This window comes from Myotis davidii, unplaced genomic scaffold, assembly GCF_000327345.1.
Source record: "Myotis davidii unplaced genomic scaffold, ASM32734v1 scaffold71, whole genome shotgun sequence".
NCBI classification, from domain to species: domain Eukaryota; kingdom Metazoa; phylum Chordata; class Mammalia; order Chiroptera; family Vespertilionidae; genus Myotis; species Myotis davidii.
The window spans coordinates 2,507,508-2,521,719 of NW_006283588.1; the positions used below are offsets into that span (position 1 = coordinate 2,507,508).

Sequence of the window (14,212 nt, forward strand, 5' to 3'; positions counted from 1 at the left end):
AAAAGTAGTTTTGCATATGTTTAACTATAGTCACCTAAAATGAAGAGCAAGACTTTTTAAATTGTCATGATGTTTCAAGGTATATATTTTTGATTTGTAAGGAGTGAAAAGAATGTTAGTGAAAGGTCTGAAAGTAAGGTGTCCCCTTTCTAAATTATTTGTATTGAAGATTGGAAGGACTTAGAATGTGGTCAGGAGAAAAAAATGGTATTTTTCTTTTACTTAAAGTTTTCATTGCATTTTTGCAGATTCGAGTTTTCAGACCACCCAACTACTCTGGCACCATCGCTTTGGCCCTGTTAGTGTCGCTTGTTGGTGGTTTGCTCTATTTAAGAAGGAACAACTTGGAGTTCATCTATAACAAGACTGGTTGGGCCATGGTATCTCTGGTATGTTATCACATTGTACTTTCCCCCCCCCTATATTTTGTAAAGTAGCATAAGTTGTATAATATGAACAGAATGAGCCAGATTGTTACATAATGGAAACACATTGCACCCTGTCTTTCAGTGTATAGTCTTTGCTATGACTTCTGGTCAGATGTGGAATCATATCCGTGGACCTCCCTATGCTCATAAGAACCCGCACAATGGACAAGTGGTAGGTGCACTCCCTAAGCATCCATAGTCTGAACTGCAATTCTGTTCATATAGGAGCCAGAAATTAGTGTTTAGGAAGAAAGGGTTGTATATGTGAATCTGTGTTCTTTCTCTTCTCATTTGCTACCTCTGCCATGTACATGCACATAACATACAATATATGTTGGGTTTTCCTTTTTTTTAGTGTCAGGACTGCTTTAATTTTGATTAAAAAATCAGCCATGTACCTACATCAAATGTATATGCATAAACTACTTTTTCTGCTTATTTTTTATTATTGCCACAGCAGTATAGACTCTCACAAGAGGAAGTAGGATTAGATGTAGGCAAATTGGTGAAAACCTAAAGTGAACTTCAAAGTTCATAAACACGAAAGTGGTGCGCCCGTGTCCATTTCAATTGATCTGGATGTTAATGGAGTTCTGTGCTTTGGCATTTGGGCTTAATAGCTGTACTTTGTAATTTTGTTGCCTGTTTTGCATTTTGATGAATCCCTATCTGCGTTTAACAAGGCATGGCATCTCTCTTCTTTCCTTTTCTTACCAGAGCCTTTTGTGTCCTGCCTCATGCCTTCGTGGCTCTATCAAGCTACTAGTGGGGAACACGGGCTGATCAGAGAGTCCACTGTTGGGCTAAAGCATGAAAAACCAGGGCTCTTTCTGTGTAACACCATTAAGTCATGTTTTAGAAACATAAGATTCACAGCCACTGTTATTTCTTCCACACGTTTAACTTTGGAACCTATAGCATTACGTGCAATGCTTCTTCATTTGTAAAATAGCAAAATAGATATAGTTTCTGTTCCAAGGCCACATTAAATGTTACTGCCCTCGTAGATTGGCTGTCTTTCAGGAAGAAGTGAAGGCATGTTTGGGCTATAAAACTCGTGTTATGCAACCAAGCATGCACCAGCCCCCACTCCTTCCCAGGGTGGCACAGCTGTGGGGCAAGTACCCATTATGGGAGCTAGTGGGAGGGCCAGGGGCACTGCCAAATGCTCTGCCGTGCAAAGGTCAGCCCCCAACAAAGGGTCATCAGGCACGAAGTGTCAGAGTGTTAAAGAGGAGAGACCTTGGTTCAGGGCTATAGAGAACCTTATTATAATTTTGTCATACATGTTTTGCAGCCAAGGATATTATCTCATCTAGCATATATACCCCAGGATGACTTTACAAAAGTGTTTTTAGATGGAAGTAACCAGTGCTTAGGATCACAGTGACCTATATATAGTATAATGTTTAGAATGATTGTAGATATTGAATGTCACCAGTAAATATGACTGATATGTAAATAGTTTGGGTGTAATAGTGTTCTTTAACATACCTTAGTAAACATGATTTAATCTGTGCCATTTTACACGCTTAGGAGAGGTTTATGTGAAGAGCAAACTCTTTGCCTTTATTCTGAAGTATTCAGGCAAAGAGAAACAGGGAGAGAAAACAAGGTTGAGTTTCTCCCAAGCTCTGCCTCTTCCAGGTATATTATCCAGGTATATTATTTGGGGGAAGTTAGTCTGTCTGTTTTTCTATAAAATGAGTCTAATATTGTTTGTCTTACCTTGCAGTTGTCTGAGATAAAATATGATATTTCGTGTATTAGAATTTTTAAAAGTCTTAGTTAGGGTTCTTCTCAAAGACAGTGATTCAGGGCACAGTAGTTTATATCAGAGGAGATGGAAACGTGGGGTAGAAGGGGAAAACTGGGAAGGCAGTCAAAAAAGTGTCCGTTCGTGCTGGGGGGTCTCCGGGAGCCAGTGCAGGACAAGTGGCGAGGGCAGCTGAGTGCTCTTTCCCCGGAAGGCATTACTCCCCACACTGGTGGCCTTCGGCCGGGAAAGAAATCCACAGGCAGTGCCATGCTGGTGGCGAGAGTCAGCCTGAAGGTGTAGGGGCCAGAGAACACACAGGGCACGCACAGACAGTGTACACTCCAACCCCAGTGGTGTGCCAGCTTTATTCTTTTCTAGTTGATTCCAAAGCAAAGGAAAGACATTGTGAAGAACTATACTTCTGAAGTGGTGTTTTTCAGGTATCATTTTTGGCAAGAAATAGCAACAAATAGTACTCAAAATGTCTCAGCAGTTGTGGGTAATTTTTTAAGCCAATGTCATATGTCTTGTAAATAATCCTGTAAGGGAAGTGTAAAAACATGTATATATAGTTAAGAGTGTCTGTATCCATCAGAAATGACATTATTCTTATAACACATTGTAAAAATTCTTATACAGATGAACACATTATGTATTTCCTTATAGTAGGTTTGTTATTGATGCTCCGGCAACAGGGCCTGTGTTTTGCATTGCATTTTCGAGAAGTATGCATGGCAGTCCCCTGAGCTAGTCACCCCTACTGCCCATTCGCCTCAGAACCAGCAGTATACTCTCAGGGACACGTTGGTCAGAATGGGTAAGAGTTTTTGGTCATGCACTGAATTGATGTATAACGAACCTGTGTCTTTGGACTAGTGATTCTAGCTTGACTAGTTATGTTTTCTAACTAGACTGAACTACCTAGATGAGACAGGGTGGATAAGACTGTGGGGGATGTTGTTGGGTCTTCATTTAGCTATTTGTTTTTAAAATATTAACATTCCTATGTTAATTGTGGAATAAAACATGTCTAGATGAATCTAAAAATGCTACCAGAATAAGTTTCACTGTATTGAGCTTAAATTCTAAATGAATATAGAGAAAGAAAAGGAATAGTGGAGGCAGTAGGGTGCTGTGCTGATTGAAAGCTTGTTTGTTCTTATTAAGATGCTACGAAATGACACAAGTACTGATGGTCCACTTAACAGCATGAAAGTCATCACAGAAGAAGCCATTACTGGGTAGCTAAAGGGAACCTATATAACTGTATAGTTCTGGGGCATAAAGACATTTTCTTTTGCTGTTAAAAAAAACAACCATCTTAAATTAAATGCATTCATTGAGATAAAGCTTATACTTAGGTTATAACTCCCAACATAAATAAATGCACTTTTTAAGATTTGGCCTTTATCTGCTGCCTAAAGATTGCTGTGGGTTTACCAGATATAATTCAAAACTTTCCACTGCATTGCAGTTCAGTAGTTAATAGAACTAAGAGCTGTGTTCTACATGTACTGCAAAAGCATTTTATTGCAAAATGGCATGTAGCATACGCTAGAGTTTATCATTAAGGAAGCACACGTTCTGTTTCAGGCAGCCTAACAGCCTTATACTTTCATGCCTCAGGGATTTGCATAAGCTTGCTCTTTGAGGGACATATTTTAGTAACAAGTTAAAAATTATATAGGCTTTTTCAAGCTAACTATAATTATTTTGTATAAAAATATTTACAGGGAAGTTCACTACTTTTATTATACTCTTCATACCACCAGAAAAGAGGTCAATATATAAAGAAAACTTTTAAACAAAAAATCAGAAACACAATATACTAAAGATATGCAGAAAGCTTATGATAGATTTCATAAATGATATTCTGCCCTTTGATTTGTTAATTATTGTTTTCATCAAATCAGTATTTGTTGAGAGCCCGTTAAATTCCAGGCAATAGCCTGGCCAGTGTAGTTCAGTGGTTCAGTGTCAGACCTACAAGCCAGGAGGTCACAGTTCAATCCCCAGCTGGGGACGTGTAGGAGGCAGCTGATCAATGATTCTCTCTCTCTCCCTCTTCCTCTCTGAAATAAATAAAAATATCCTTAAAAAAAATTCCAGGCACTACGTTTTCTATAGTAGTACAGCTACATCATGAAGCTCACAGATATTGTATATGGATTTGCCCACATCTCAGTCATTAAAGCCTTCCTTGCTTCTTACTGCATTGCTGGTACTAGAAGCTGGAATTGTTTTAGAATTTTGTTCAGTACCATGATCACTTTGTTGCCGTGACTCTGCATTTAACTGCTTTTGCCTTTTTATTCTTTTGATCTTCATAGTTTTTGTCTGCCTACCTGGCCTTTGGTGAAACTCCTTGCCTTGAGGTCCACCTAGTTTGGCTTCCGTTCCCACAGTTAGCTCTGCGCACCCTTGGTTCTGACCTGGCTGATCTTGATTACCATCCCAAACTGCTGCTGTACTTCCTTTCAGCTGTTGTTACCTGGGATAGACCCCAGGGTTTGTATTCTGCCTCCTAGCAAGCATTTCACACGGGACATACATTAAATAAATAATAGCTGAACAGATGAATATATATTTCTTTGCAAATAGGAATTCAAGTTATATTTTCAGCATTTCAAAAATGTTGAGTATATCAGGGGAAAAATTGTTTTTCCCTCCTAAGGTTTGTTTGTACTTTGTAATTAAAATTTTGAAAGCACATACACAGAGGGATTATACAACTACAAAATGAGAATGTGTTTAATATGTCACACTTACTCTCTCTGAGAATCCAGAATAAATGTGATTTCAGAGGGAAAAAATGGAAAACAAAGAGAAGAAAAGAAGAATTGATTCTCCTGCAGAGAAAGGGATAAATTACTTGTTAACTGGTTCATATTGTTCAAACTTTTTCCAATTTTGGAAAGAATATTGTACTACATAGACCCCTGTGGTCCTTAAAACCAAGAAAATTATTCTCATCCTGTCAAGATTAATTTAATTATCTGAACATAATTCATAATAAGCATATTCAGTCTAGTTTTTAAAAAGCATTTTAAAGTTATATTTGCTGCAACTTCAAAATAAGACTATGAAAAGTTTGACTCACAGTATTTCTCATTCAATGCACTTTTTTCAAGCATCATTATATTTCAAGTCTAACAATTATGATTTAAATATAAAATTCAGAAACTTTTGATGGAATTAGCATTAAAACTATGACATCAGTGTTCATATTATCTGCGTTTATATTAAAAGATTAGAAGCTTTGAGATTATATTATATTAAAATATGTTTAGTAGAGTAAGGGGGGTCAAATATATGGTGATAGAAGAAGATTTGACTTTGAGTGGTGGGCACACAATGCTGGCCAGCCATGAGCTGGCTTCTGGCTGAGCAGCCCTCCCGCTGTGGAAGCACACTGACCACCAGGGGGCAGCTCCTACATTGAGCATCTGCCCCCTGGTGGTCAGTGCATGTCATAGGAACCAGGCATTCTGCTGTTAGGGTCAATTTGCATATTACCCTTTTATTATATAGGCTTTCACCCCAATAAATTTAATTCAAAAGAAAAAGATTAAATTAAATGTCATTTTAAAAAACATGTTTATGTTTTAGTGTTTCTGTATGTTTAAGGAAGTTTTTTCCTCCATAAAGTCTTAAACTCTACATGTCTTGTATGTCACATACATTTATCAAAACAGAATGAAAATGTACTGTCTTCTATTTAAAAAATGCCACAGTATAGTTTTGTCATATTGTAGACCAAATTATGCTGGAGCATAAATGACTTCTAAAATTTCAGAATAATTAATAACCTTAAAGGAAAGAAATGATAGATATGGCTTGGAGAAATTTCTCATTTTGCATAAATGATGCTAAATATTTTAAAATAACAGTACATCTATATCTGTCTATTGACATTTGCCTTTCTTTATTTCTCTCTCCCCTATTTCCTTCCTCTCCCCAAATATTTTCAACTTTTGAGGTCATTTTGGCTAATAGCCTGAAGCATATATTAGAATGGTATGCAGGTAAAATAAGGATCAGATTATTTTATTCTCTATAATTTGGCTTTACAGTGAACACATAATACATTTTCTTCTGTCATAAATAATCTTGAAATGACATTCCTCCTTTCTCTACACTTAAAACCCCTCTTCCTCGTTCAGGTATCACTTTTTTAATGAAGTAGTTTCTTTATGACCTCGGGTAAACATGAAGTTCTCCTACTTTGAATGGCCATGGTAGTTATTTGCCTTATTTATTCCTTTCAATTTTACATCATCTTTTTGCATAATCATGTCCACTAATAAAATGAAATGATCTTGACCACAGGATCAGAATATTCCTCAGCTTTATAGCTTCTTTATTATAGTTTCTTTATACTGTAAGACTATAGACTTGGATAAGGACACATATGTAATACCTTAACCAGTGGTTCTCAACATTCTGGCCCTTTAAATACAGTTCCTCATGTTGTGACCCAACCATAATATTATTTTCGTTGCTACTTCATAACTCTAATGTTGCTACTGTTATGAATCGCAATGTAAATATATGATATGCAGGATGGTCTTAGGCGATCCCTGTGAAAGGGTCATTTGACTGCCAAAAGGGTCGCGACCCACAGGTTGAGAACTGCTGCCTTAATCACTAAAGAAAAATAAATAAATAAAAAGAAAAAAGAAAATTTAGGGTAAAAAAATTTAGATGAAAAGGCTATATAGATTTCCAAGTGCATGTACTAAAGTTTTTTTTTACTATGTTTTTATTGATTTTTAGAGAGGAAGGGAAAGGGATAGTGAGATAGAAACATTGATGAGAGAGGAACATCATCAATTAGCTGCCTCTTGCAGAACCCCTGCTGGGTACTGAGCCCACAACCCGGGCATGTCCCCTGACTGGGAATCAAACCCATGACCTCATGGTTCATGGGTTGACGCTTAACTACTGAGCATCACTGGCCAGGCCTAAAGCTTACTCTATTTGAAAAGATTTGCACTTATTCAGAAGATATTTCATTTGGATTTACCCCAAACTATGTGTTGAAATACAGAGTTAATATATCCATGGAATGTTCTGAAACAATTTTTAAGTACTACATGCATCTACTATAACTTACACTCTTCTATCCCTGAGTGTAAAAATAGTTTTAAAAAACTTGAAATCTATAATATTCTAAAATAAGCCTCATTCTTAAAATTAATTTTATAATAGATGTACTAACAAAGCTGCTATTAATAATGCAAAAAAGCTGTAATTATCTCCCAAAGAAGCAATTACTTATGAAAAGCAACCATTTATTTCTGCCAAGAAATAAAATTATTGTGCCCTACATCAGATTTTGCAGGAATTAGTCAAAAGCCCTGAAAGTTAGGTAACATTACAGCTTTCTTTCATTGAAAGGATGAAAATAATATTTTAGTAATAAAGGAAACATTATGGAATAAGTCATCACTAGCTATATATTGTGTTTGAAATTTGATTTGCAATTTATGTGCTTACTAAGTCTTTAAGTTACAGGTTCAGACTCCAAATGTAAACTATAAATCTTCAGGAGCGCTTTGCCCATTCTCTGAGGTTACATCACACCACTGTACATATCTGTCTGGGTCAGTTTAATTGGATATGCACACTAATACCTACAAATATTCTTATACGCTCAATTACATGGGATCAACAGTGGTACATGCTTTAAAAAACTTCACAGTATCTGGAATGTGAAAGTGTGAAAGACAGAGCAATACCACTCTGTATTGTCTTCCAGGAGCCCTATGGCTATTACAGTCATACAAACTCTCGTAAGCCTTAGATGTAAAGAAGAAATATCTGCATTATTATTGTGTGTGAAAGTAATATGTCTTTAAAAAGTTTGTGCTGTTAGGTGATTATAGTATCTGACTGTATATTTTGATACTAAAGGTCTTTCTCCTGTGCCATTCCTCATTTTTATGTAAAAATGAAGTCTTTCCCATACCTTTCATTGAAATGTCTTCACGGTGTTCTTGTATTGTTTAATTTTAGGTTTTGATCACTAGAAAGCATTATTTTTTCTCCAGTTTGCTTATTGGTTAATATATTAAGTTCTGAAAACATGGATTATCTTCAACATATTTTAAACTACCCAGTTTATTAAAATAATAACCTGTAATTTACCTGTAATAACCCTTTAAGTTGTGATTTAGACTTCATTACTGATTAAGATATCACTGAAGGTATTCTCATTTTATAGAAAGTTTTTTACTTTGCATTTTTCTCCCAGCGTTTCTTTCATTCTGGAAACTTTCAAATCGTTATGCCTCTCTTTCTCTCTTTCTCTCTTCCTCCTATTTTATTAATGCTAGTAAATGCCAGTCAACCTGGATTTAAGTGTTCAGCTATCTGTAATTAAAATCTGGTATTAATAAGGGTAGAGTGGTCTGAGATAACTAATGTGAGTTTTAAAATTGCTATATTTGCAAAAAATGGTGACATACGAGAACGCCGCCTCCCTGGCCCCCACAAAGATCAGCGATTGGATAGATAGCTATCCACAGATATAAACAGCTCTGGAGACCACTTAGGAAGTTTTAGCAACACAGTGGAACAAAAAACCAAACCTGAGAGGAATTGCACAAAAAGAGAAGGAATTTGGCTTCATTTTGCCTGTGTTATCCCATTGCGTTGTGGGTATTGCCAGCCCTGGAAGAGCTCCCAGCTGGAAAGCATTCCCCTGTCCAGCATTTCGAGGAACCTTGTGACAGGTGCTTCCATTTCCCTCCACCGAGACCAGCCAGGATCAAGAAAGAAAAGCGGGGGCTGTTATTAGACACAGTGGGGGTGATTGCTTCTTATAGAGACCAGCTCTGGGGAAAACACATCCGGTTTCATCACTGTGGAAGCCAACAGCCAGCACAGGGATCCATGGACCCCTTGCACGTTTTGCCAGCTTTCACGTTTTGCAGGCTATCAGGTATTTGCATGAGCTGATGCCGGCTGCCTGAGTTCCTCCCACTCCACTGAAGCCTGGGACTGCACCTGCACCCACTCCTGGCCTCTGCTGCTGCACACGGGTCAGACACCAACCGCCTAAGCTTGTCCCACCCTCAGAGGGGCCCACGAGCAATTCTGGCTGCCAGTTTGGGGCGCTGCAGTGCACAGTGCAAGCCTGGACATCCTGTGGCCTGAGCTGAAGACAATCATTCCCCTCCCTCCCACCTAGTGATACCACATACCCGACACCGGGTGCCCTGGACCACTAGACTCCAGTGACAGCAGACCCCATGTGCACCTGCCACAGGTGAAAGGCTTTCCTGACCAAAGTCAGCCCCTGAAATCGGGAAGAGGTGACTGCTTCTTAAAGTGCTGACACACCTACACATCTCTACAGCAATCACACAGACTCAGAAACAGGACACCAAAGGAATACAGGAAACCTGCCCCAAGGGAATGGAGAACCAGGTATTGCCCCACAACAAAACCGTTTTTTTATTGTTCTGAAAAGAATTCAGAACTGAAGAATAAGATACGCTGAACTACAGAATCGAAAGAATCGAATAGAGAACTTTCACAGCAGACTTGACTAAACAGAAAAATCAGTGAGCTACAAACATTAAATGAAATTACCCAGAGGAACAAAATAAAAATAGAATAAAAAGGGAGGAAGAAATCCTGCAAAACCTATGGATCACCATCAAAAGAAATAATGTATAGATCATTGGAGTCTCAGAAGGAGAAGAGAGGAGTAGAGGAGGTAGAAAGTTTATATAAGCAAATACTGAAAACTTCCTAAACATGGGAGATATATGGATATCCAGGTTCTGAAGCTAGTAGGTAACCCCAGAATTTAATAGGAAAGATCATTTTTTAGACATGTATTAATAAAATGTCTAAAATGAAAGACGGAGGATTTTAAAAGCAGCAACAACAAAGTCTCACACAAGGTAATCCCCGGCAGGCTATCAGCAAATGTGTCGCAAAGACCCGGCAGGCCAAGAAGGAGGGAGGATGTGTTCAAGTGCAGAAAAAAGAGATGCCCAAGCAGGCTACTTTACCCCAAAGTTGTCCTTCGAAATGGGAGTGAGAGAAAGACTCCTTAATAAATAGCTGAGGATGTAGAGTAGTACAGCCACTATGGAAAACAATATGGAGGTTCCTGAAAAGATTAGATAGAACCATATGATGCAAGTACCTTAATTCTGTGTCTATATTCAAAGGAATTGAAAACAGGATCTCACCCTCACCCCCATGTTCATTGCACTGTTATTCACAATAGCCTAGAAATAGAAACAAACTCCTGCCTCTCATTGAATAAGTGGTTTTATATATAGATATATATCAGTATTGCTAATCCATGGAAAGAAAGAAATCCTGCCATTTTGGAAACTTAAATGAACCTTGAGGGCATTGTGCTTAGTTAAGTAAGCCAGACAGATAAAGACAAATAGATTGTGATAGTATGCTACAACATACATGTCGGATTAAAAAGGAACAAACTTACAGAAACAGAGTAGAGTGATGGTTATCAGAGGTTGTGGGTAGGGAAAATGGGAAGATATTGGTCAAAGGGTAATGACTTCCAGATATAAGATCTATAAGCTATATGCTAGAAAGTTTATAAGAGTAGATCTTAAATGTACTTACTGCAAAAAAAAGAACTGGTAATTATGTGACTGGATGGTGGTAATTAACACTGGACTATAGTGTTAATCAGTTTTCAATATATGTTTATCAAATCAATAGGTTGTACATATTAAACTTATACAATGTTATATATCAATCATATCTCAATAAAGCTGGAAAAATACACAAACACTTTATTAAAAAGTGCTACTTGCTCCAGAAAACAGCCTAAATGCAGAATGAAGTTTACTGCTTTGTTAATTATGGTTGGATTTCCTAATGAATTTTAGATCTTGATAGGGCATGCCATTTTTCTCCCATAAGAGTTTGGACAAGAAGGACAAGCCACTGAAATACTTGGTGGTTTATTAGAGTTAGTGCAGGTCACAAAAAGAACAGCCTTTCTGTTAGGTCACAATGAAGGCACTGGAAGACGCTAATTTAATGTTAAGTAAAAAGCACTTAGAGTTGAAATAGAACTTTAAAATATTTTTGACCAAATGACTGTCCTTACAACAAATGTCATAAAAGCAAGGGGATAATGAAAGACATGCAGCCGACGGTGGACTGATCCATAGAGCCCCCATTGTGAAGGCAGTCTCCCTTAGTGTCAGAGAGCATGACTCGCAAAGGCCTGGTTCTGCTACCTGACAGTAGCCCCCTTGTCCATAGTTCTCTGTGGCCCTCTGGGAGATTCTTCATTTTCTCCTGATTCCTCGTGAGCACATCTGAAACATTGGTGTAGACGTGTATGCTGTCTTTCAGGCCTGAGCAGCTTGCTACGTCCACTTTGTCTCCAGATGATTGACAGTTCAAAGAGTGATTTAAGCCTAGATCAGTGGCAGTCTTTTTCAGTCCAGAGTGGTGATTATTAATGCCAATAAAATTCTCAGAAAACTTTGAGGATGTTGTACCTACTTGATTCCAATCAGCCCATTGTGCTAGCAGTCCCACCCACAGTTCTTTGTAAAACATGGTATTAGGGCAGCTATATTTTTTAACTTTCCCATTCACAGATCTCTAAATTTTGACTTTCACCAAGGTGAAAGACCTGTATACTAAAAATTGTAAACACTGATAAAAAAAATTGTGAAAAGATGTAAATAAATGGAAAGATATTCTGTGTTAAAAAAAGTTAAACAACAAAAACCCATATAAAACCTCTTGCTAGCTCGTTCTTTATAAGCAGGATTAGGGTTAACATTAAGGATATTCTAACATTGCAATCTACTTACGGCATATATTTGAATGTAAGCTATTATTAGTTGTAGAGATTGCATATACCTGTCCTAAACAGCAGTCAGCCTCACCGATGAGATACAGTTATCCAAATCCACCCAAATCCAAATAATCTGAGTATAGGAAACCAGAGGCACTGACTCAGAAAAAATGAAGTTCATCATGCTACGCCACCAGCAGTATTTACATTTCAAATCAATTCTGTTCAATTCAATGAATAACGGCTGTGCACCTTTCACTCTGTGTTGCGCTGGCATTATGCCAATATTCTGGGCTTAATTCTTGCATCCATGAATTTCATACTTTAGTAGAGATATAAATATACAGTTCACTTCTTATCAGCATAACAAGAGCTGTAATCATGATAAAAAACCAAGTATGTGAGCACAGAGTAAGGAGGATTGAAAGACTGTTTTTCTCAGGGTGAGTTTGTAGGAAAACTAATAGCCTACCACTTAAAGGACAAGTGGAAAGTATATTCAAGATAGAGAGGACAGGTTGGACAGAAAGTCATTTGACGTGACTCGTGCCTGTGGGTGTTGAATTGAGGCCATGAAGAAAACTTGGTGCTGGATTAGGAAGGGCCTTGAAGCCCTTTTGGAAATTTTCTCTCGATCATATGAGTAGGAAATTGTGGGATCATATGAAAAAGAGTGACCTGAGAGAATGTTTGCCTAAAAGTGTTTTGGTTTTTTTTCTCCCTTGTAATGGTCCTTTGGCCAGAAAGAGCAGGCCTTTGTTGGAGTTTTTTAAAAATCTGTGCCCGTTGATGTTTGTGGCATACTGGCTTCTCCAGTATCATCCAGTCCAGGACATATGAAGTACAAAAAAATGCAGAGAATCATTGTTCCTTGGTTCCTAAGATGCCCAGCCTGCGTGCTTTCTCTCTACCATACAGAATCTCAGTTTGTTTTATGTGTAACATCCAGGGTTTGGGCAGTGCTTAACATCTGTTCAGAGTCAGATGTCTTAAATTGACTTTTAATTAAGGCGGAGGGGGGTGGGGCGGGGCTGGGTGGACATGGGCAAAGGGGGGGGGGGGGTGAGGGAAATCTGCAATAGTGTCAACAATAAAAAATTTAAATTAAAAAATTTTCTGGAAGTAAAATGTACAAACAGTGTAATATTTGTATCCCCCTGGGGGTTTCTTCAGTCCCTTTTCCATTTACATTCCTCTCCATCAAGGCAGCCACTATGTAGATTTCTGTCACCAAAGGTTAATTTTCCTGTGTTTGAAAAGGGAATGATAGTATGTGTCTGGATACCTTTACCTAACAGTGTTTTTGAGATTGAAGATGATTTGTAAAATGTGAATATATGTTTTACGACTGAAAATTTTAAGGCAGAGAACAGTATATTACAAGTAATATTTTAGGAAGGAAGTTAATGTTGCAGTAGGTAAGTAGGTGTTTGGGGGGTTGGGGGGGGTAGACAGTGGTTCAGTGTAGACGTTGGTGCGTGGAGATGCTGAACTCTCACGTGTCACCAGACAACCTGTTAGTCAAGCAAAGCTAAATGCACTAGAATTCACTGCAGGAGGGAAGGCTTTGCAGTTTCTCAGAAGTAGGAAAAGGAGGAGGTGGGTATTTATAGGCTCTTGGGATCTGGACTTAAATGGTTTAAAGGTGGGCTTTTCAAGACAGGCAGTTAGATATATTTATCAGAATAGCTTAGGATTCCTTGACATGGTGAGGCAAGAATCTTAAAGTAAGCAGGTGTGTGGACTGTCTCTGATAAATTGATCTGTAAGACTTTCTGGAAGCAAACAGTAAGGTTATTTTTTTTTATTTTTTTGCTTTACAATCTTATCTTTGTATTTGATTACTTAGGATTTGATTACTAACAATAATGCCATATGTGGTGTGAAGTGAAAAAGAGATTCTGTTTTCAGGCCCGGATGGGGCTCATTTTTGAACTTTGGCATTTATTCTTTAGAGACTTTTCATAGATCTTCTAGTTGGAGGAGACTCTAAGTTATCAAAGCCAGAATATTCTCTTTGAGTTAGAAACCCTTTTACAACATCTACAGTAAATAATAGTTGTTGAGCCTCTTATTAAACAATTTAGATGAGAACTGTTTTTCCTCATGAGCCAGCTAGTTTTAGCTTTATTTATAGGGAAGGTGTTTCTTGTATTGAGTTGAAAACTGTTCCTTAGAAATGCATAATGCTAGTAATCTCCCCCTCCTCCA

General features: G+C 37.8%; 1 protein-coding gene across 1 annotated transcript in view; it reads left to right on the forward strand.

Annotated features, from left to right (window-relative positions):
- TUSC3 (tumor suppressor candidate 3) overlaps positions 1–14,212 on the forward strand; it is a gene marked incomplete at its 5' end in the record, with an annotated part of 78,152 nt that overhangs the window by 26,383 nt on the left and 37,557 nt on the right. The window contains 2 exons of the mRNA XM_015565246.1: positions 249–389; positions 511–600. Coding sequence (XP_015420732.1) covers positions 249–389; positions 511–600 — 231 coding nt within the window. The remainder of the gene's footprint in view (positions 1–248; positions 390–510; positions 601–14,212) is intronic.